Below are 24,410 nucleotides of genomic sequence, written 5' to 3' on the forward strand. Positions count from 1 at the left end.
GTGACTATCGTTACTTTCTGACTGAAAGGGCCGACGCACCCAACAACGAACTCTACAGAGCTGAGCCTAAAAATCTACATGCCAGGGAACACCAGAAAACGTGCTCACCGCCACCACAACGTTCATAGTACAAAAAGCAGGAAACTGAGTTTCGGACATGTTTCAAGGTGCTGAAGTAAACGACGTTGCTGCACCATCCGACACCGATGCCCGAAGGAAGTCTGAAAAACAACTATCACGGCTGAATTGCGTAGCTAAAGCAAACTTTTTCGCTGCAGGAGAAATAAATTGCAGCAGGAATAGACGAGATGAACTTTAAAAGCACAAAATGAACGCTATGCACACTAAGGGAAAACTATCTGTTGATTTAGAGTTATTTTAGATAAAATTGAGAAGCGTACTAAGTTAATTGATATCAGTCATAATTCCGCCAGCACTGCACGCCTTAGAGTGGCAGGCGACACTGACGTCCAAAGCGTCACAACAGCGGACTCCCTTCAGCGGCAAGCTCCATTTCTTGTCGGGGATTACACTGGAGACAAGAAGGCTACAGTAAGTCTTTCCTTATAGCTGAAGACTGCTGAAAAATTTCAGAATTTGCTGAACAGAAATAAAGCGGCAACGTTGTTTATAAAAAGCGCGTTTGATTGAACTATTATTATTTTGTTCATTTGCCTTACTAAAGCTCAGTGGCTTCCTCTTCATTTTGTATCTGCATGTCGCGTCACTTACAGGCTCCTGAGACCGCGCCATGCTCATCAGATCCTGCATTCTGTCTTCAAAGTCAGGAGCAAATGCAGCTGGGTTGATTGCAACAAAGCATTGTCCCTGTAAAGGTAAAAAAAAATCTGTTGAACACTTTTTATTCTTCAAATCGTCATCCCTGCATAATTCAAAGCATCTGTAATGCGGCAAGACATGTCATCGCACAATGCATCTTGCTTCAATTTCTGTCTTTGGGCCGCGAAACAATTTCTGCAAGTCGAAATAACCACTCATTATGAAGACACATGCCAAACCAGGATTTCTCAGAGCAATAAGAGGGATGGAAAACCGAAGTACTCTGTAATAAGCTTGCTAGCAATACAATCCTTAAAAGCCGTATGGAACAGTGATGATGAGATTAGAACTTTGCTTGCAAAATAGATGAAAAAATAACCCACTTTTAAAACAGGTGGGTAACTGTGGCAGGGGTTCTCAGTGCTTTTAGCCTCAGGCAACCGCAGCAGCTTTCAAGAGGTGCTTTAAAAGCGCCGAATGTCCTAGACTACACCACTCCAAGCTTACATGAGACGAAGTGAACAAGGGTTACGGTGGTGCCTCATTCCGCTGGCCAACATTACAACAAGAAGATCACTCACTTGTCAAGTCCGCTTCTCGAAATGTGGGTTAGCGTACTAATGCTGCCCCTCGACCCTTGTTCACTATTTTGGGTTATCAATAATTCTCATCTCCCTTCCCTCAAGGTACTGCGGAGTTCTTCTAGCTCGATATTAATTCAAAATAAATGTCCATATACAATTAAGAATGAGTGGGTGCGCAATGAAACATCCTGCCATGAAGAATCAGTGTGGTTAGACCCACTATAAACGAGTAAAGAGAATGTGGGGCTAAGGCATGCATAGGTTTAGGTGTTCTAGAAACCATAAATTTACTTCAAGGAAGAACAGGTTTGAGAACTCTTGCAACATGGCATACTACATGGGCCAAGCAATGCAGGTACTTGCTGGGAGCTCTCGCTGACAGGAAAAAAAAATGAAGAGCTCATGGCTAAATGATTAGAATAACTTTTGAAAACGATTGCTCTTCTACTTGACTGACTGTGCATTCAGTGGGAAACGCTCATAATCGTAAGCAGTGGTAGCGTTTTTAAGCTGCAGGTGAACTTTCCTATGTCTGTGGTGCCAGCCGTTGCTTTCCCTGTGCCTCATGTCACCGATGTCTGCTTCGCCTATCAGTGCCCTGGGAGGCACATGTCCTCTAAAATGCTTATATGTAGCTTAGCTGCAATAGGTCTTTCAGTTTACAGTCCCCTGCGAAGACAGAATGACACTGATCAGCGGCATATCTGACCGCTACAGGTTACGCAGACAATATGAAGGTCGTAAAAACGTGCGCAGCGATGAAACAAAAATGAACAGACACTTAAGACAGCATACGTGTGGGAATGTGAAAGCATTACTGTCTCCCGGCACACTGGCTCCCACCAACATATACACACGCACGTACGAAAGTATGGGAAGGCACACAATTCAAAGTGCATATGTCGGTTCGAATCCCTGTCGCAAGCTCGCCTCCAACTTGACGAGCACATGTAAGGTATATGAAACGAGAAATCGTATGAGAGCACCCGGAACGCCGTACGCCAAGCGACACAATTTTGATATGAATGATAGGATACGAACTGGCGCCACTGTAGATCGGCCAGTGACAAGTAAATATAAACGCGTGACATGTATAGGATTGTCCGAGGTGGCGGTGCTCGGCCTTCTGTGCCCGTCATGAGGCCGCTTAATGACGTAAACTTTCTATCGTGTCGTCGGTAGAATTTTCGGTACTATCTGCGAACACACCGCCGACGGCTTTTATCGTAATAGGACTAGTAATGTTGCTGCACTGGGAAAGTTGCACGAGTACCGCTGCTGTAAATTCGTGCAAACCAGCGACGGTGATGAAAAAGACCTGCAGCAAGCGTACTTGTTAACAGATTTAGTGTGCGTGTATACAGTGCGTTGGCCTTCGCTCAAAAGAGGTCTTGTGACCAAAAAGGTAGCTGAAGTGAAAAGAAGTGGCCCACCACGAGCTGATTCCTAACATTTTGGACCTAGCGGAATGGCTTCGTGACTGCGGGTGTGTTGCTGAACTAAAGGGCAGGGGACCAATCCTATTTGCGGCGGCTGTGTTTCGATGGAAAGTAAATTAACAAACGCCCGTATGCTTTGTATTAACAGCGCACGTTGATGAACCCGAGGAAGTCGAAATTATTTAAAGGCTCCCAGTGCGGCATCCTGCATAGCCCCATGTACAGCTTTGGGACATTCATTACAAAATAACAATTTTCTTTTCGACATGGCCACTAAACCTGGGCATGGCCAGGCTACTTGCTCACCTCAATCTAGGCAGTGTTACTAGCCCTTCTTTGTTTAACGAGCAGCAACTGGAAACGCATGGTAGATCCAACTTACTTGAGCTTGAGTAACTGAATTTATTTATGTTATTTATTTTTTTGAAAATACTGCAGCCCCATTCTAGGGGCTATAGCAGGAGTGGGTACATAAAATGTGGACCAATTCCACGCCTACAACGGTACATAAAAAGTGCAACGGATATTCACAGAAGACGATGAGAAGGAAGTGCCTGACTGGTGTGCGCGCGCTATTGTTCGGTGCCTCCTGTGTTGTTCGCTCTGCGCTCCGGTCGCCCTTGCTTGTGACTAGCCTTTCGGGCAACGTAACATCTTTGGTGGAGGTGCTGGGTATCGTTCCCAGTACCACGGAGCTCCGAAGCGGTCGTCAAACCGGTGCTACTACCATCATGGCCCCACCCAGCGAGTCGCCGACCACTTCTGCTGCTCCTTTCGTGGTCATGGCTTCGTCCCATGACCCCGGTACATTTTCGGGAAACGACGGCACCGATGTCGACGACTGGTTAAGCCTCTACGAAAGAGTAAGCGCATATAACCGGTGGGGTCAAACGTTAATGCTTGCTAACGTAATTTTCTATCTGAATGGAACGGCGAGGGTGTGGTTTGAAACCAACGAAGAAGAACTTACCAGTTGGGATATATTCAAAGAGAAATTGCGAGCACTCTTCGGAAGACCTGACGATAAGCAGATCACTGCGAAAAAACAGCTTGCTTCTCGTGCGCAGTCGTCGACGGAAAGTTACGTGGCCTATATACAGGACGTATTGGCACTATGCCACAAAGTCGATGCCACCATGAACGAGTCCGACAAGGTGGACCACGTGCTGAAAGGCATTGCTAACGATGCCTTTCATCTGCTCGTTTGCAAAGACTGCACAACTGTTGACAGCATTATCAAGGAGTGCCGTCGCTTCGAACAAGTCAAAAGCCGTCGCATTTCTCAGCAGTTTTCCCGACTCCCAAACACAGCCGCTACATCTTCTTGCCAGGACCAACGACTTCAAACTCAGGTGCCCTCAGAGTCTCCTCCTGTCACCGACACTGTGACAAGAATTGTTCGCCGTGAACTCGAAGCCCTAGCCCCTGTGGTAACATCATCGACCACACCTAATGACACACTGCCTTCCGTGTCGCTTATTCAGGCTGTCGTGCGGCAAGAACTCGCCCATCTCAACCTCCCTCCGGCTTTGTGCGCAATCGGAAACTCGTCCCCTCAGCCACCACCTCCAGTCCCTTTCCGTCCCACCTATTATTCACCACGGCGTTACCGCGATCCGAATGAGTGGCGCACGGCAGACGACCGCCCAATCTGTTTTCAATGCTCTCGGGTCGGCCACATTGCCCGCCACTGCCGCAGCCCCTGGTCGTCACCCCCGCGAGACACCTCCTACTACCGTCCAAACTACACACGCCGCTTTTCACCCCGCCGCCCATCCGAGACGTCTGAGGCCGCCGATCAACCTCCACGACAGTCCTCCCGTTCGCCTTCGCCGCTGGCCCGCCGCTCACGCTCACCGCAGTCGCCTCGTGTTTCGACTGCTGCGTCCTACCGCCCCTCTCATCGGGAAAACTAAGTGATGCAGCTCCCGGAGGTGACGCTGCATCAACGACCCGGACCTCAAACCCTCTACTGACGACTCGACCCAATCTGCTAGACGTTACAGTTGACGACGTGTTCCTGTGCAAGCCCTTATTGACACCGGTGCCCATATTTCCGTGATGAGTGCTGCCCTCCGCCGTCGCCTACGCAAAGTCCTTACGCCTGCAACGTCCTGTGTGCGCGTCGCGGATGGTGCTATGCCTGCTGTCGAGGGACTGTGCACCGCTCGCGTGACAATCGGTGACCACAGTACGCCGGTTCAGTTCACCGTCCTTACCACATGCGCCCATGACCTCATTCTCGGTTTAGACTTTTTGTCGGATCATTCTGCCCTCATTGACTGCTCGCAGGGTGTCCTTCATCTTGAACTTCCCCAACTCAATCCTGACCCCATCGACTCGTCGCTCCGGTTGACCTGCCCCGACTATGCCCACCTGCCCCCTCAAGCCTTATCTTTCGTTTCCCTCACACCTTCTCGCCCTGTTCCCGATGGTGACTACATCGTTGCGCCAGTCCTTGACCTCGCACTGACCCGCAGTGTTGTCCTGCCCCATACCATCGCCACCGTCACAGCCAACAACCTGTGTCTACCTTTCTTGAACTTCGGCTTCTCCTCACAGCTGCTTCCAGCCGGCATGTGCGTCGCTACGTTGTCCCCACTCGCCCAGTGCCATGTGGCTCCATTAGATGCCTCTCCTAATCGCGACCCACCAGACCCACCGCGGTCCACTCCGCTGTCCTCGGACGCATTCACGACCATGATGCCCACCGATCTCCGCCCCGCCCAAACTTCTCAGCTTCGTGACCTTCTCCAGTCGTTCTCCGACATTTTTGACGTCTACAACACCTCACTGGGCCAAACTCTCGCTGTGACGCACCGCATTGACACCGGCGATGCCCCTCCCATTCGCCGCAGGCCCTACCGTGTCTCCCACGCCGAGCGCAAGGTCATAAACAGCGAGGTCTCAAAAATGCTTTCCAAGAACATAATCGACCCATCCCACAGTCCCTGGGCCTCTCCAGTGGTACTAGTGAAGAAAAAGGACGGCTCATGGCGGTTTTGCATAGATTATCGACATCTCAATAAGATCACTAAAAAAGACGTCTACCCCCTGCCGCGTATTGACGACGCCCTTGACTGCCTACACGGAGCCAAATTCTTCTCCTCCATAGATCTTCGTTCCGGCTACTGGCAAATTGCCGTCGATGAGAAGGACCGTGAGAAAACCGCTTTTGTGACCCCTGATGGGCTATATCAGTTCAAAGTAATGCCTTTTGGCCTATGCAACGCGCCAGCCACATTTGAGCGCATGATGGACGCCCTTTTGCAGGGATTTAAGTGGACCACTTGTCTGTGTTATCTGGACGACGTCGTTGTATTTTCGCCTACATTTTCATCCCACCTAGAAGACCTTTCCCAGATTCTTTCCCTCTTTCGTCGTGCCGGCCTACAGCTTAACTCCTCGAAGTGCCGTTTCGCGAGACGTCAGATCACTATTTTGGGCCATATCGTTGATTTCCAGGGGGTTCACCCTGATCCCGATAAGATCCGGGCCGTGAAAGACTTTCCCCTTCCCCGATCTTGCCACGACGTCCGAAGCTTCTTGGGGCTCTGCTCGTACTTCCGTCGATTCATCCAGGGCTTCGCCGACCTCGCCCGTCCCCTTACCGACCTATTGAAGAAAGACGCCACCTTCGTCTGGGGACCTGACCAAAAACGAGCCTTCTCCACTTTGATCGCCAAGCTGACCACCACACCAGTTTTGGCGCACTTTGATGTTGCGGCCCCCACCGAAGTCCGTACTGACGCCAGTGGCTACGGCATCGGCGCTGTGCTCTCTCAGCTACAATCCGGTCAGGACCGTGTCATCGCCTACGCCAGCCGCCTTCTTTCTGCGCCCGAGCGCAATTACTCCATAAAAGAACGTGAGTGCTTAGCCCTTGTCTGGGCAGTTGGCAAATTCCGTCCTTATTTATACGGTATGTTACCTTCGCATACAACTCCTCCCGCCATGATACAGCCGGTTACTCCCCTTTTTACCTTTTATACGGCCGCGAGCCCCAATTGCCTTTGGACACGCTGCTGCCTACTCCTGCTGCTCCGTCCTCTGAATACGCCCAAGACGCCACTGCCCGTGCTGACTACGCCCGTCAACTTGCACGCTCCCGACTTCTCGCCTCGCAGGCCTCCCAGCAGGAGTTCTACAACCGCCGTCACCGCACAGTCTCTTTCTCTCCTGGCTCCCTCGTCTTGCTTTGGTCCCCATCTCGCCGCGTCGGCCTCTCCGAAAAACTTCTGTCCCGTTATGTTGGCCCGTACCGTGTCCTGCGCCAGGTAACTGCTGTCACTTACGAGATCGCTCCAGCCTTCCAGCCCGCTTCCTCCCGCCACCTTCAACGTGATATCGTCCACGTCTCTCGCCTGAAACCCTACCTCTCGCCCTGCCGCTCGACGTCATCCAGTACACCGTGACGGTGTTTTTCCGGACGGGGGGCCATGCAACGGATATTCACAGAAGACGATGAGAAGGAAGTGCCTGACTGGTGTGCGCGCTATTGTTCGGTGCCTCCTGTGTTGTTCGCTCTGCGCTCCGGTCGCCCTTGCTTGTGACTAGCCTTTCGGGCAACGTAACACAAGCATTACAAATATAAACGATGAGAACAGAAACATACAATGCTACGACTCAATTGCTGACGCAAAATCAGAGATTGATAATGCACGAATGTTACCATCCAAAGAGTTTCAACTCTCCACAGTGCGCGGAAAAAAGCTGTATTTGAAAACGTTAGTGCGGGCAAACAAAGGTTGGATATTAAGATCGTCATGGCTCCTGGTTCCAGATGGTTTTGAAAAAGAGATATGCTTACCCTCTGAGAGGCAATTAGCAGAATGGACTATTGAGCGAAGAAGTTTTAAGGGCTCAGCTTTTCGGCTGCATGCGAGCGGGTTTAAGTTTAGGGAAGACATCGCAGATGAAGGTGAAAAATGAAAGTCGTAGCGGCGGAAAATAAATCTTATAGCTTTACGTTGCACATATTCTATTTGATCGATTTCACATTGCTTGTATGGATTCCAAACATTAGACGCGTATTCAAGCATAGGACGAATTAGAGTTTTCTACATGAGCAATTTGGTTTCTTTAGGAGCATCCTGTACTGTGCGCCGCAAGTAACCTACCTGTTTAAGAGCTTTAGCTGTGGTGTAATCGATCTGTTTTGACCGTGTCATATTGTGAGAAAAAACGACACCAAGATATTTATATTCATGTACCATTTGCAGTGATGCATATTCGTAATTAGAAGCTGATAGGCGGTTGGTGAAAGACATGACAACTGTTTTGCTGAAATTGACGTTCATCCGCCACGTATTGCACCAATCACGGAATATACCAAGAGACTCATTCAGAAGGAGGTGATCATTAACAGAGTTGATAGTGTGGTACAGTACGCAATCATCGGCGTATAGACGGATCTTTGAGGTTATATTGTCAGATAGATCATTAATGTAGAGCAAAAATAGCAAATGGCCAAGGAGAGAGCCTAAGGGAACACCTGAGGTTACATCGGCTAAGGAAGAATCGACGGAATTGAAACGGACAGACTGGGAGCGGTGTGAGAGGAAATCGGCAATCCAATCAACGAGTTCAGAGTTATTGAGAATTACTTTTAGTTTGCATAACAATTTAGAGTGAAGGACCGTGTCGAAAGCTTTTGAGAAATCGATGAATATGGCATCGATTTGGTTACCGGCGTCTATGCTGAGAAGAATGTCATGGGAAAATTCAGTTAACTGAGTCACTGTACTAAACTCCTTACGGAACCCGTGTTGAACTCTAGACAGAATATTATTTGCTTCAATAAATTCTATAATGTGTTTATAAATAATGTGCTCTAGGATCTTACATGAGTGTGCAGTTAAAGAGATCGGCCCATAGTTAGAAAGCAGTTGTTTATTGCCGGATTTATAGAGAGGGAGTGCGTTGGCGAGTTTCGATGAGGAAGGGACAATGCCAGTAGAAAGATTTTTGAAAAATAATTGAGAGATATTGAGATGACCAAAGGGAATAACGTGCTAGGAAGGTGTTTGAGATACAGTCCGGTCCAGCGCATTTTTTTGGTGTCAAGGCACAAGATAAGATTTAAAATGCCCGGAGTGCTAACCGTGATAACTGAGACAGAATGATCATGATTAGGAAGACTGAAAGATGGAATCATGTTATTATCACGTGAAAAAACAGAATGAAAGTAGACATTAAATGCATCAGATATTTGAACAGGGTCTGTCACAATTTCTTCATTAATAACGAATGAGGTGGAGGAAGTGTTGGAGGGTAGAACAGAGCGCCAAAATTTACGAGGGTTATCTCTTAGCAGCCCTTGGAGCTGAACGCGGAAATAGAAATCTTTAGCAGAGTGCATTTTAATCCTAAGTTCATTTTTGACACCTTGAAATCGAGCAACAACATCAGGGTTATTGTTACGTGTCATGCGCCTCAGGCGGGCCACACGACGTGACATCTGCAAAACATCGCGATTAATCCAAGGAAGAGTTGGATTTCTTTTCTTTGTTTTGACGGGAACAAACAGTTTAATGCACAGTCTAACAATTTTTTCAAAATATTCAACGAGGTCATTAACGTCGACGTCACGACTGAGCGCGCAGAAGGCGTCGAAGCATTAAGCCAGTTTGTCAATTATGGAGTTGTCGTCTGCGTGATGGAAATCCGGAAATGACGTGAAGGTGTACTGTGGGTTACTAGAGAAGCGGGACAGGGTAAGGAGAACTGCTTCATGGTCAGAGATACCAACGACAATCGTACACTGAAACCTGGCGTCTATTAGGTTGGGGCTTAAAAAGATTATGCCTAGCAGTGAATTCAGCCTGGTGGGAAGCGTAACTATTTGAGTGAGTCCAAGAGAGAGCGATAGATCCATCAACTCTTTTGCTAAGGAAGGGTCACGGCCAGAATAACACATCGATGGCCAGTGAATACCAAGCACGTTGAAATCACCCATGAAGATGATGTTTGATACTTAAAGGCTATGTATGAACTGACCAACAGAGTGCAAAACATCAGCAGAGGTTCCGGGGGGTCGGTAAAAAACGGCAATAATAACAGTCTGTTTTCGAAATAAAGCTTGCACCAAATTGACTCAGTGTTGCAAGGAGCAGGTATTATAGAAAATCTAAGATATGAACGCAAAAGTAAAGCTACACCACCGCTTTGCCCTCATGCCTGTCGGCACGGATAGCAAGGTAACCAGGTGGGGTAAATTGAGAGTCGTATATGGTTTGGTTTATGGGGTTTAACGTCCCAAAGCGACTAAGGCTATGAGAGACGCCGTAGTGGAGGGCTACGGAGTCGTATATGTCAGGGTGTAGCGAGGTTTCAGTGATGTAAATAATGTGAGGGTCATGGGAGGACACAAGCGCGAGAAGATCAGGGAGTTTGTTTGAGATACTTCTAGCACTAAGATTTAGGGCAACGGGACTGGGTGGCGAGCTAGGTGAACGTCAACGGGGTAACGGGGGAAGCTCAGTAGATTCGATAGCTTCGTGACATGGTAACGAATGAAGCTCAGAAGATTCGGTAGCACCGTGATGGCGGTCCCGTTTCAAGCTACTCCAAGCTTCATCCCATGTGTACCTGACACCATCAATGAAAGCGTGATTGTACCGAAGCTTCACTTTTGAACCACCATCACGAAGTGAGGAAGATGCATTCAATTAGTGGTGGAAGACTAAACTTGTCTGGGAGAATCGCGTGAAATGGGACTTCCGTGGTGACTTAGAGTCCGTGTGTATCGCATCTCGCTCAGGCTTGCCATGTCGAGCCAAGTAAGTGCCAGTTCAACTTTCAACCATCTATGGAGTAATTAGTCCGGCGCCTAGCTTTGTATGCTAGGTGCACCATCTGTAGCCATATTACGGCACAATGTGCTGCATTTTTATTTCAAACCTCTTCTCAAAGCGTTAAACTGCGACAAAGTCGAGATGTCAGATTCTTAAGCATCTGGATAATGCCTGATAAAGTGGAAACACGGGAAAGTTGGTCTTGGCACGTAGAATACATTTTATCAGCGCTACAAACACGCAGGACGAACGCTGACTTCAAATGGTGGTTTATTGGCGCAAACAAAATATATAGACAACAAGGTTCTAATACACCAGATCACAAGCGCATACCCCACACATTCGCATCCGCGTTTAACAAGTTTAACAAGTCAGCAGTTTTTTCCTATGTACACTGCTGACTTGTTAACTGCTGACTTGCTAAACGTGCTAAACGCGGATGCTAATATGCGGGGAATGCGCTTGTGATCTGGGATATCAGAACCTTGTTGTCTATATATTTTATTTGTGTCAATAAACCATCATTTGAAGTCAGCGTTCTTACTGCGTGTTCTCCTTCTTCGTTATGTGTTTGTTGCGCTGAAAATGGTTTGTTTGGTTTGGTTTTATGGGGTTTAACGGCCCAAAGCGACTAAGGCTTCCATGAATAAGCATTCCATGAATAATGCCCATGGAGGTCACCTGCAGCTGTACGGTAATTACTTAGCAAAATTGAACATTCATGATGTGAAGTGTTTGTGATATCTGCTGTTGGTATCATGGCGAAATTCATTGTGTAGATCTTCTACTGAGGCAGATTGAGAGTTTTGTTTTCTGAGGTTGACGAGGTTATCGGATAATTACAGTAGGAGAGAAAACTAAAAAATAAAACAGCACTACAATTGTACCAAAGGTGCAGTAATTGAAGCCACAGGCAAAAGCAATGCACGTTGAATCTTCTTTAGGCATTGCCAGTGGAATCTGCTGCGTACCAACTTCTTACAGGCTCGCGCTCGTGCAAGGTTGACCGAAATTTGTAGATAGCAGTTTTAACTATAAGTAAGTACCTTGCTTATCGTCTGGATGCATATATATATTTTATCTGTTGCTCTTGACTCCGCGCTGTTTCAGTGTTTCTATCCTCTGGCCTCGGGCAAGACGGAGTGCTAAGCTTTCTACAGATTCGTTTATCATAGCGTGTACCGCCACAGGCGCCCCTTAGCGCATACCGAGATCGTTTAATGCGTCTGGTGCCGGCTACCTTCGCGCATGCCTGATATGTCGCGGCCAGTAAGTGCGTGCCTAATAGTGGCGTGCGGTGCGCGGCAAGCTGTGTTAATAGACTCAAACAGTAGACACAAGAAAAATCTGGGGTGCAGGAGTCTTTTGCCTTGCTGTGTTCTTTGTGGATGGCCAACTCTAAAATTGTGTCTTATGTCCTGAGGCTGAATGAAGCCAGCTCACATGAAATGGCAGGTAATATATGGGTCCCTGTCAAATAAAATCAAATCTTTATTTTCCTTGGAATAAGGATGGGGCAGTCGCAAAAAGCTGCTCGAAGTGGCGACCGCCCCTACATCTTGGCAGCAGTTGGCATCACATCATGCATAGTTCTCATACATTTGAAAACGATAACTGAAATGATAACTGCTGCAGTGTAATTAAGCAGGAAAGAAACGACGAACAGTAACATACATGAAAGCAAAAAGAAAAAAGAAAAAATGGAAATACAAAAAATACTTGCAAAATATATCAAGACAGAAATTCACGCAGGCTTCTGCGTATTTTGAACACAGGTGAATTTTAAACAGTAAGATAAAGCGGGAGGTTCTTTTACAAAACATTATTTCACAAGAAAGAGCGTCCTCAAGCATTTTTTGGGAAGGCGACAGACATCTATTCCAGAGTTATTAAACTTGTTTAGCAGCATTGGGAGATTATATCGTAATGACTGCAAGGCGTAATTATTTTTCGGCGTTGGAGTGTACCATTTGTTTGTCAATCGAGTTGCATACGTACTTGGGTTGGGGCTCAATTGTGATAAGTCTGTATAAAATGTATTTGTGTTCTTAATTGCTCTGCAGTAGGTCTGGAGTAATCTGTATTGGTATAAATGACTTGCTTTAATTATTTTATATTGGTCGAATAGAGGTCATAAAGACATCTCAATTTTTTCTGAAGCTTTAGAACTGTGCAACTCTGTCTGCAGAATGCGAAAAGGTCCACAGGAGAAAGGTGTGAGAAAAGGTACGGCTCAGGCCATTAAGCAGGCAGGCAGAATGTCTGCTGTTGCCAACGCCCCCTTGAAGGAGCTTAGTAAGTCCCTCCACTGCTCGCCATTTAGGTTTCAAAGCCTTTGATCAACGTACAGTCAGAACTCAAAGCACGTGTCTATAACAACCTACAAAGGTAACCCACAAATCCTTCATTGCAAGCACCTTTCCTCAGTGTATGGTGGCGAGGTTATCCAGATAAAGAAGGGAATTTGTCTTTCTTTTTTGTACAGATGGGTAAACTCTTCAGATAAACGAGAACTGCCCCTGTCCTGCTGTGGCAATTCGTTACTGTGGAACAATTATAAGCAGCGAAAAATGGGCAGAGTGTGCATACGCTGATCTCATATTTAAAATATACTGTTAACAGACTTCTTGATAAACCCCTCAAGTTTAACTTTTAGGCGCTGCTCTAAATGCGGCTGAACCTCATCATATGAACCTTGATAAAAATATAGAAGGAATACGAACCAGGTTTGCTGGGTCCGTCACACTCAGCCAGGGCCGAATGTTGGCGCCATATTGGGCACCACTCAGCACTCCACAAAACAGATCAACCATCATAGCCAGACCATAGCCCTTGTAGCCGCCTGCAATTCGGCACATTAAGCACAAAGTAATGATGGCGAATGACACAATTAGAATTTATTATTGCGACAATAATTCATTTACTGTTAAGGCAAACACTGCACGGTTTCACTGCTCAGCGAGGAGATCATTATTTCTTCATTAGCCGCCCTGCGCGGTGGCCGAGTGGCTTTGGAGTTCGGCTGCTGACCATAAAGTCGAGGACCCGATTCCGGCCGCGGCTAGCATATTTCAATGTAACTGAAACGCAGAAGTGCCCATGTGCTGCACGAAATCATCATCATCCGATCAGCCTGACTACTTCCACTGTATGACAAAGGCCTCTCCTATGTACGCCAAATAATTTTCCCATGCCAGCCCCGGCCAGCTTATCACCGCAAACTTATCACCATCCAACCACCTAACTTTATGCCGCCTCTTACTCATGCCGTCAGTTGGAACCTAGTAATCTATCTTTTACGACTATCCGTTGTCTTGCGTACGCACTACATGCCCTGTCCAAGCTTATTTATTCTTGACTGAGACTAAGATTTAATTAACCTCCGAAAATTACGCACGAAATGAGTGCCAATTGATGAACGTCGGCGGAAATGCTTTACGGAAATGCTTTTTCGAAGCTAAACAGCTCTTTTTTTTTGTATCTGCGACCAATGTAGCGCAGGGGCAGGGAGCAGTGTCAAGCCACCACACAGCGGGGTTTTTCCGCGTTCTCTTCAGGCATGTGATATATATGTCTAAAATAAAAACCCTTGAAACCTTGAAACTGCGTTTCTTTATTACAAATAGAACAAAAATAGAGTCAAGATTTTGCAGACATAGAAGAGGCGATGAAGGCTACAGTGTGTTTTCTATGGTGGTGCGAAAATGAGCAATTTCTGTTTTGCGAAAACTTAATAAGATAAGACTACATATCCTCTTGCCTTTTCATACCCAATCCGTCTCAAAACGAAAACTCGTTTTACTGGCATGCCATTCACCGATGCTGAAGGAATTGCCTTGACTGGCTTTCCTAAATCATTTACGCCCACCTGTCTTGCACAGATTCACTTTGATAGCTTTTTTATGGCTAAAAAGATTTTGTTACGATTCTTCAAGCAGCGCTTCAGTTTACATTATACTCTGCTATCTATCACTTCGCCGAGTCGTACACTATATTGCGTGATTGCATTTTTTTTCATGATTAAAAATGAAAAGCTCAGCTTGTATTCATACAGTGTAGGTCTTGTGCAAATTGTTGCTCATATAACAGCGTATAAATGTACATGGTGCTCTTTCATTCTATGGGTGTTGAGAAAAACAAGCATTTTGTGGACCTGCTCTTTAAAAAGACTATATCACCATATAGAGCAATTAATTAATAACTAAAAAATACGTGGAAGACAGGTTTAATTGTGAGGTAAACAGTAAAGTTAGTTATATTGTTAGTTATATTGATTTTAATGGCGCAAAAGCAACTGAGGCTATGATGCGCCAAACACAAGGTAAACAGTAAAGATAGGATTGATCAGTTGTCTCTAAGCGGGCCTCCACCCCAGAAAAATGGGAGGAGGCACTTAAGCTTCGCCTTAGAGTATCATGGGATGCCTTCAGTGGGTCAATGCCCCTATATGCGGTATTTGTTATTTTGGACGTTACATTCTTGGACCGCTAGGAGGCTTCATACCACTCCTGGCGCAGACGCGCCGTGGCTAAGCGATGTGGCGCTGCCTGAGATGTCAGGAGATTACACCGGTAGGGATGTGCGACCCAGGTTGCTCGACCCGAGCAAACTCTTGCGACCAGTCATTAATTAACTGGCACCTGCAATGGTGGTCACTCTTTTCACATCCGACGAACAGGTTAAAGTGGCACCACAAGGTCACGCGACCTAGTTGGTCCCCCTGGGTTGTTTTACGGGAGTTTTTCTCTCACAGCGAAGACGACGGCGAGGCTGTTTTTTGTAGGAGTGGAGCCTTAACCCTATCGCGGTCAAACGTACACAATTACCTCATCATAGCGAGAATATGCGTAAGAACCCTACGAAGTGAATCGGTTATGCTCTGCAAGAGCATGATAACTGAAGGTGATTTGGAGCGGAGTTTGTTCTTCAATGAACTCGAGTCAGATGATAATGATACCATAAAAATCTCTGCCTCTCCCGTAACCGAGAGTAGAGTAAGCCTGAAATGTTTACGGGCCTAATGTCATCTCGGTGGACACCCGAACCGCACCGTAAAGGAAGGGAGGAACGCCACCACCCGTTCAGCGCGATGCCTTGTCATTTGAACGCAAGTTTTTTTGAGGAAAGGAAATGGCGCAGTAATTCTCTGCCATCTCGGTGGACACCCGAACCGCACCGTAAAGGAAGGGAGGAACGCCACCACCCGTTCGGCACGATGCCTTGCCCTTTGAACGCAGCGCTTCTCCCCCGGATCACGTACGACAACGAAGTGCAACATGCAATTTATGTGGTTTTTGCACGCGTTATTAGAAATCGGAAATTATAATTCCGTGCGTTATCAAACCCACAGTTCCACTGATATCTTGATAAACATTGAGAAGGCACTGGCAGCAGTTATTTTTTGTCTCGTTTGGAGACCAACCAGCGCTTGCATGCCGGTCGCGTAGGAGGGCTTACGGAGTCTCGTTAAATCTCGCTAAGTCTCGTACGGTGCCCGGATGTTCTCGTTTCAGAGCCCGGATGACTGGAATTCAGTGCCCGGATGAGTGGATTTCAGTGCCCGGATGACTGGATTTCAGTTCCCGGATGACTGGATTTCAGTTCCCGGATGACGAATTCAGTGCCCGGATGACTGGATTTCAGTGCCCGGATGACTGGAATTCAGTGCCCGGATAACTGGAATTCAGTGCCCGGATGAGTGGATTTCAGTGCCCGGATGAGTGGATCTCGGTCTCGGCGTGACGTCACCACACTGCCGACAACGGGGGCTAAAAGCATTTCATGCTTAATAGCGCTACTCCAGGCTGCTGCACATGTTATATCACTGCAAGAAGTATCACTGCGCAAGAGAATGCTCCACTCTTTCCCTTGGGAGCATCTTATTAAGGAAAAATGAAGTATAGCTCACTTGTCTCAATTGTTCCACCCAGTGGAAGTAAGGCGCCATCACTGAGGACTTCTTCAGGTTTGTTTGTCACCTGAAAGAACAAGCACAACGTAATGCGCCCTGATATCATTTCTGAGCTTACTTCAGAACCTTTCTCTGCCGTCAGCAACAAGAAATATTTGACGAAACAAGCTACAAACAGAGGAGCTTCAATTTGCTTTGACAACCCGAGAAATTCATCAGTGACTGCATTTACACAGCATTACTTAGACCTCCCGCCAAAACAAAGTCAAACTATTTGACCAAGAGGATGCTTGAACGTGTCTTCGTCAAGCAAGAGTGAACTCACCTCCCCACTGCCGTTGATCGCCCAGTTGTACGGAATCTGCTCCCCTTTTCGATGCTGAAGTTCAACCTGCAGCAAAAAAAGTGATGGTTGATTTGCGTAGTTACATGAAATGAGAATTAGGTGCGCTAGCAGTGCGGTTTTGCCTTCTGTTACGGTTACAAATCCAGTTTTCATGGACGGCAGTTGTTCGGATAGCGGCAGTAGGCGAATGTCATATATGCGGAATCACTCGTCCTCTTCATTCATAGATCCCTTGTAGTCATCCTCCTAGGGATCTATTAAATGAACTGCCGCCTAACACGGTGGGCAGGGTGCTAGGTACACGGCTACCACCCTGTGGGCATGTCAATAGCCTGCCACAAAATTGGGTTCAGACAAACAAACCGACGAACAAACAACGGCTAAATGCGGGATATGGCCACTATAAGTGCTGGCGCACTAAAAGTGTCGTCAGTTGCAGTGGGCCGCCGCGGTGGCTCAGCGGTTATGGTGCTCGGCTGCTGACCCGAAAGACGCGGGTTCGATCCCGGCCGTGGCGTCTGGAATTTCTTTGGAGGAGAAATTCTAGAGGCCCGTGTACTGTGCGATGTCAGTGCACGTTAAAGAACCCCAGGTGGTCGAAATTTCCGGAGCCCTCCACTACGGCGTCTCTCATAGCCTTAGTCGCTTTGGGACGTTAAACTCCATAAACCAACCAGTTGCAGTGGCTCACGATAGAGGGTAGATGTGAAATCTGTAGTAATTAAGTATAAATACACGCTGGGTTGTCTGTTAACTGCGCACTACAAAGCACGTCCACTTCGGCGTTATGACAGGGTAAACGCAGACACATGCGGCAAGAAACAGGGTTAGCAGAAATACACCTGGACATATTATTCCTGTTTCATCGCCTCAGATTGCTCGTTTGTTGTCCCTTTGCAGGCCACGAGACCAGCACTTGAGCAGTGGCTAAACAGAAGCCCGCTTTGTTCAAACGTATGCCAAGGTGTGATGGGTTCATGTAATCAGGTTAAACTCAACGAAATCCTGGACAATGCATCGCAAAAGAGGAGCCCAATGAATGTCACCAGCTTGCACTCATAAAAAAGAGGTCACATGCCTCACATCGGCCATGGTTGCTAGAAGTGGGAACATGGCTAACCGCAGCGTCATCGCGTTGTTGGTGTGATACTCGGCGTGGCGTCGTTCGGGAGCTTCTTTCTTGAGAATAATCTAACATTCTGCTGGCTGTAAAGCTCACGTAAACGGGCGCAGAACTTGCCTCTATAGGAGGCACTATGCTTCCTTGGCTACTGTGCACACGTGCCCTATTGCTCTAAACATATGCCCAGGCTATTAACCAAGCCATAGCAACAACACAGCTTTAAGAAAAAAAATAGAGATGGAAGTCCGAAATATTCTGGCCATCATGAAAGCATACTGGTTTCAGTGTCACATATAAGATGAATAGTTATCGTTCCAGCCAAAAATAGCTTAAAAGTGAGGTTGAGTGAGCTCAAACTCAAGTAAAATAGTCAAACAATATGCACCATTAAAAAAAGTTATAGCAACCAGGAGAGCTATAACATCTAAAGTTGAGTAGCCTGTAATATCTACACGATTCTGCTATAAAATAGCTGTTATATATATTGTCGAAAAACCATATCACGGTTCCTCTTTACAGAAGTGAAAATTATAGTACAAACCTGGACATTTAATAATCATTTTCTTATACATACTTTCAATAGTTCTAAATACATACCGCTCACAAGTACTTTCGTCCTACACATATCATTTAGAGATGTTACTCAGGGACGCAATTCGGCAGATTATATCTCAAAAGCAGATTCATTTTTTAAACTAATAACTACAACGACACGGCCCCAAGAAACGGAGGCGAGGGGAACGCCTGCGTGACGCTGTAAAAAGGGAGAACGGCACATTTGAGGACGTCGTAGTCGCCCACGGCAGCTGGTGGAAGAGCAAGGCTGGGGGAAACGCCGAGTGGTAGGGCTTCATGTCGGACAACCTGCACAGCCGTTGATTCGGGGGCGCCACGGTAAAAGGTCGCTTCCCTCTGGTACAACCAGATGGCTGGATGCGGTTCCTAGAACGCCGGAAGTACTACTAATGGCAGGCGAGTTCCACCTTTAGGGTCCAGAGCGATGGCATGGTTTACATGGGGGAAGCAGGGAGCTACGAAGAGCAGGAAGTTGGGAGCCAGCTGCGCTGTGCCAGTTATGGGTACTCGTGGGCTATCCGAAGTCACCAGATATGCGCCGTGGCGGCGGCCGCATTTATTCCGCTCGACCGTTGGCATCGGCAAGGCGATGCCTATCAGCTGATGAGTGATGCGTCTGAGCTGTTAAGAGTTTTCCAGAGCTAAGTGTTCGAAGGTCGCGCTCGCCAGCACAGGGGGCGCGGTGCCGCGATGATGACGGTCGCAGCAAATTCAACGCGTCAGCATATGTCTTCTCTAACAAATATAAACGGGCACTTAACTTGCCTTTCCATATGCGACAGCAGAGGTGGCCATGTCAAGGACGAACGAGTCACCGTCCTTTCCAGGAGCAGCGACACTGATTGGGTTTGTCCCCAGGAATTTCTGTGAACCGAAACACACAATTCGTTGTATCCATGACGAACACCTTCCAACAATTGGCAAATATTTTCCCGCTTTTTAGCTTTAGAAATAAGTTTAAGACGCGTATCTTAGCGCTACATTCCAGTGGAGGTTTACAGAAATTCCTTTTACTTGCAATAATAGAAGTTCCCAAAGAATTTTGTGCATATTAAAAAAATCGTGGAGAAGTTCATCTACTGTCAAGGCTGGATATTTTCAACTCGAAGGAAATTGTAAATTAGACCTTAGTTGCTTTCTGCAAGGCCATCGGCAGCGCAGCGACCGGAGCACGCCAGGTGAGGACCGACGCTAGAAGTTCATTAGGTTGGCTTAAAAGCATGAAAGTTATGTGGCATGGAAAAGGAATAGAAGAGACCAAAGGCCACGCTCAACCACACAGAACTTTCACTTCTTCGAGTGCATTCAAAGCGAAAGCGCAGCCAGAATGTTCGAAGGAGCGCGTAGCCGACCCTTCTCCGCTCGCAGACAGTGATGGAAGAGTGTCTTTATGAGATACACCATTTGCAGAGCTCGGCATGAAGTTCAATATATATAATGAGGAGAGAAATTGGAGTTCGGAATAGTGCACGACTTTCTTATGTTTTTACTCAGGATTTTCAGGGGCGTAATATGAGTTTCCTATAAAACCGATAATTCAAAAGATGCGGTTTCAATACTACCGTGTTCGACTGCATAAAGCAGGCATATTTGCTTCAGTTCCTGAGCCAAGAAGAAGATTATAATGGCAACATAAACACGAAATCGTGTTTTCATTACTCGTTGGGAAGCTACTGTTGTTTAATTCTGAATGACAAAAAGTTACACGTACAAGCGGACAAAGATATTCCCAGGAATGTAACCGAAGCCTTCCTGGACTGCTTATTCCTTTTAAGAGATAGCATCCCATGACTTTACCAACTGCATGAATCGCACGCATAGCCAGGAGAGCAATTAGTGCTTGAAAAGGCCAGCTTACATGAGACATGTAGCTAAAGATATTGCAGCTTAGAAACTGTGTTGTCTGAAAAGAGTCAACAAAAATCGTGCAAGATGAAAGAACAAGAATACGACCTTCTTTCCGCCAGATGGAGCCACCATTGGCGACCCATTTGTGTAGGACATGCCCTGAAATAGAGACAACGTAGAAACGCAATCGTACGAATTAGCCATTATATCTAGGTATTTATGTAGAACTGAATCTGCGGCATAGAAAATCACTCCAAACATCAAGATACACTGATTCTCACAATGAACAATATAAAAACGAATTGCTGTTCATGCAATCTTGACTGCAAAGATTTAGAAAACTAGCGCATCAAGAATTAATTGCAATATCTACCAAAAAGGGGCCACAAAACTTGAAAATGTTCCTTACAATCAAGCCTTTTGACGCAGCCATCATACTGTAGAAGCCGGCAATTCCATAGTGATTCGAACCTGCGGTAGTGAAACGAATTTTCTGAAGAAAAACTCGGTGCAAGGAGTAATATTCTTCTCATCTGTGGACATACCCTCTAAGAAGTAGAATATAAAAACCGAAAGCAAATCTGAAAACCTAAATAGCGAAAAGTATTATCTACATTTTGTTGGCCAAATCTATTCTCTGCATGGACCATAACAGGTGTCATAATGAAAGCCTACAATTTCTTCACTACATGTGGTGGTTTACAATGAGCACTCAAATCTAAGCACGAGAAAAAGCTTTCTACTCTGCCTCCAAAAAAAGGCTACTATCACGGTCACTGTTGCAGCAGGTTACATGATATGTATTCGAACTTGAAAGAGGAAAGGCTGTATCGACAAGGCAGCTTTAAAGTGAATGTGTCTCTTTGAAACAAAGCAAAATGGCCCGTGGAAGGCGCAAAGTAGAAAAATTCGCCCCCCAAAGGGGTAAGACTGATGATGGCACCCTAAATTACTCATCTTATTTTATCTTGCTTTTCTTTAAAAAAGGGGCACTCGGCACGTCAGCACTGTTGATGCATCCATGTACCGTGCAAAGGTGCGCGGGTGCAAGGGCGTTGCAGCTCCATCTAGCTTAACGGTGCACGACTGCTAGTTGACTCTTTAAATAACTTTGCAGCAGATTCAAGTGCGGTTTTTCAATGATTCCAGCAATTTGTACCCTTCATTAAATGACAACTGCAGCTTTCACACGTGCAGCTATGACTGTGATTTGGGCCCCTATAATGTCATAGTTAAATAAATTATTTCAGCCGAAGAGCTAAGCGTCGCTGACAGCAAATGGGGGCTTGCTGAAATGGCATATATAAATATACGCGCCATGAGCGAGTAAGTATAGCGCTCAGCAGTGGTGTCTTCCGTTTTGAACTCTAGTCACCTCAGCAGCTTTGTATGACTCATTCCAGGGACGTTTAAACCTGTTTTATCTACCTCGGGCAAACATATGTGCGGCACATGCTACTATTGCGTTACTGTGCGAGTGGGTTTGATGAATATCGGCTTCCTTTTATTTTGTTAATATATAAAGAAAAACCACACCGTGAACATCATGCAGGCATCGTCAAAGTGACTGCACAACAGACAGCTTCAGGCAAGCCGTGAAAGAGACATATATGTACCATAGATATGGTTAGGAATGCCATAATTCATGTATAAAGTTTGACAGGTCGCCAGCAGCTTTTCGTAGGGATTGTTTAGCCTCCCTCGAAGAGTTCACACAGAAAAAAAATTGACCAGCTTCTTCTAAAGGAATGAAAACACATGAAACTCTAAAGCACCCAGAAAAAGGGAGTAACTATAACGATCAAACCCTCACTGTACGGGTGCGACAACCATACTTTGCATCTTTATTCTTTTTTCTTCGAGGGAGGGGGGGGGGGTGTGAGTGTGCGAGTAATATATCGGGAAATGCACGCTTAAGGGTGCAAATTTTTTTAAGATGTTAAAATTATATGAAAGGTGAAAGGGGATCAAGCTTTCCGTTGTGTCTCTTTTTTGCTCGTAGATGTGTGCAAAGCGTTTTGAATTCTACAAGCGGAAAAGATGTCTTCAAGCTATTAATTGTCGCGCTGAATTCTGCCTGCAGGTTTGGTTTGCACGACAGTTATAGCGGTTGACAGGCCGGTACGCACTCACAGAACACTGATGCATTTCCTTCTCCATCACCTTCTTTAACCCAAGCAACGGCCTCAAGTCACATACTCTTGGAGCAGACGACGAAGTAGTGATTAAAACAATTGTCTGTGATTGCCATGCGATTGCATGCGATTTATGACTTTTCTGTGTATCGTCCGGTGACACCTGGTGCTATAGCTCCCAGAAATTCGAACCCATGGGAAAAAACAGTGCTGCAGTAAGTGTAATCAGAACGTCACTGGTGCACATGCTTTCCACTTTTATCGTTCTTGTGGCTATGAAATCTGCTGTCGGTGGAAAAAATAACCACACATGAAACGTTGGTGTCCATACTCCTTCAGAGCAGTAATAATAAATATATATCCGGGAACAATAGCTTTGTTTGTCACCACTTAAAACTTCAATTGCTTAAAAGCAATTTATCACCAACGCTCCAAGCGATTTTTCCTATTCCTTCTCTAACTGCACATTTTTTTGTTCACAGAAGCAAACCCACATAAACCAAGTTACTCTCGACCGCTCCTCACCTCAAAAACATGCAATCATCTAATAGTGAGGGAGAAGTAGCGTTGTTAAATTTCATTGTTAATGGAAAAAGGCGGCTTAAAATAGCACTAACCACAGCACTGTCATTACATTCCCATTTGCTAAACTAATTTTCGCAGTAGTTTCATGTTGTCAGTGAAACAATAAGTACTCCACTGGCGGCATGTTATTCTGTTGTTTTTCTTCTGCTTTCTGATCAACTTTTAGGCAGTAAAATAGACTATTTCCTCTCATTGATCAACAACACAAATTGAGTAAAAAACATTCCTTTGCGGCTTGGTTTCGGCGCCTGCTGGCTTCCTCCATATGCATGTTAGAAAGAGCCTCTCATTTCCCTTCCCTTATCTGCCGCCGCAGTGGCTCAGTGGTTATGGCCCTCGGCTGCTGATCCGAAAGACGCGGGTTCGATTCCGGCCGCGGCGGTCGAATTCTGATGGAGGCGAAATTCTAGGGGCCCGTGTACTGTGCGAAGTCAGTGCACGTTAAGGAACCCCAGGTGGTCGATATTTCCGGAGCCCTTCACTACGGCTTCTCTCATAGCCAGAATCGCTTTTGGACGGTAAACCCACGAAAAAAAGCCAACCAAACCTTCCCTTATCTTCTCACTGGCACCAAATGGTCCCTTCAATGCGCAAGATCTCAAAACGATACTCAGCCGCCGCTGTTGCTCAGTGGTTATGGCAGTCGGCTACTGGCCCGAGAGACGAGGGTTCGTTCCTGGCCGCGGCGATCGCATTCTGATGGAGGCGAAATGTTAGCGGGTCGTGTACTGTGGGATATCAGTGCACGTTAAGGATCCCCAGGTGGTAGAAATTTCCGGAGTCCACTACGGCGTCCCTAATAGCCTGAGTCGCGTTGAGACTTTAGATCCCCGTAAATTATAAATCAAAACGAGACTGTTAACTTGGTTATTAGGGGCCAAGACAATGCTGCGGATAGTGGGGCCCACCCTAGCACCAGGGAACCGAAGTTCAACTGCCTAACCAGAGGGTTCCAAAAATCACAAAAATTTCAGCACGTGCATGTTTTTGTATTTGCTTACATATCAGAATGTTCCACTGTGACCACTATCAGACCCACAAACCTGAGCACAGCAGCTAAATCTCATATACACTGAGCGTCAAATGTGGGTCATGAAGGGAAAAGAATGTGAAACTGTCCTTTCAAAGTATAAACTTTTCAATCATCGGAATGACAAACTCCGTAAACATATTCCCGATCCAGTGGTTTGATGTAGCTATATATTACTGGTTCTCATTCATATTTGATAGTGTATCTTCTGTTACATCACAAGAAAACATGGAGGCAATTGTACCCGGTCTCTCTTC

General features: G+C 46.3%; 1 protein-coding gene across 1 annotated transcript in view; it reads right to left on the bottom strand.

Annotated features, from left to right (window-relative positions):
* Positions 1 to 24,410, bottom strand: part of LOC149334069 (uncharacterized) — a 60,050-nt gene that overhangs the window by 21,715 nt on the left and 13,925 nt on the right. Inside the window, exons 3-9 of the mRNA XM_089555005.1 lie at positions 20,813 to 20,874; positions 20,509 to 20,562; positions 19,321 to 19,419; positions 16,836 to 16,901; positions 16,508 to 16,577; positions 13,323 to 13,441; positions 733 to 828 (exon numbers count right to left, since the gene is read on the bottom strand). Of these exons, the coding sequence (XP_089411131.1) occupies positions 733 to 828; positions 13,323 to 13,441; positions 16,508 to 16,577; positions 16,836 to 16,901; positions 19,321 to 19,419; positions 20,509 to 20,562; positions 20,813 to 20,874 (566 nt within the window). The remainder of the gene's footprint in view (positions 1 to 732; positions 829 to 13,322; positions 13,442 to 16,507; positions 16,578 to 16,835; positions 16,902 to 19,320; positions 19,420 to 20,508; positions 20,563 to 20,812; positions 20,875 to 24,410) is intronic.

This window comes from Amblyomma mixtum, chromosome 8 (genome assembly GCF_055824585.1).
Source record: "Amblyomma mixtum isolate Tamu chromosome 8, ASM5582458v1, whole genome shotgun sequence".
NCBI lineage: Eukaryota > Metazoa > Arthropoda > Arachnida > Ixodida > Ixodidae > Amblyomma > Amblyomma mixtum.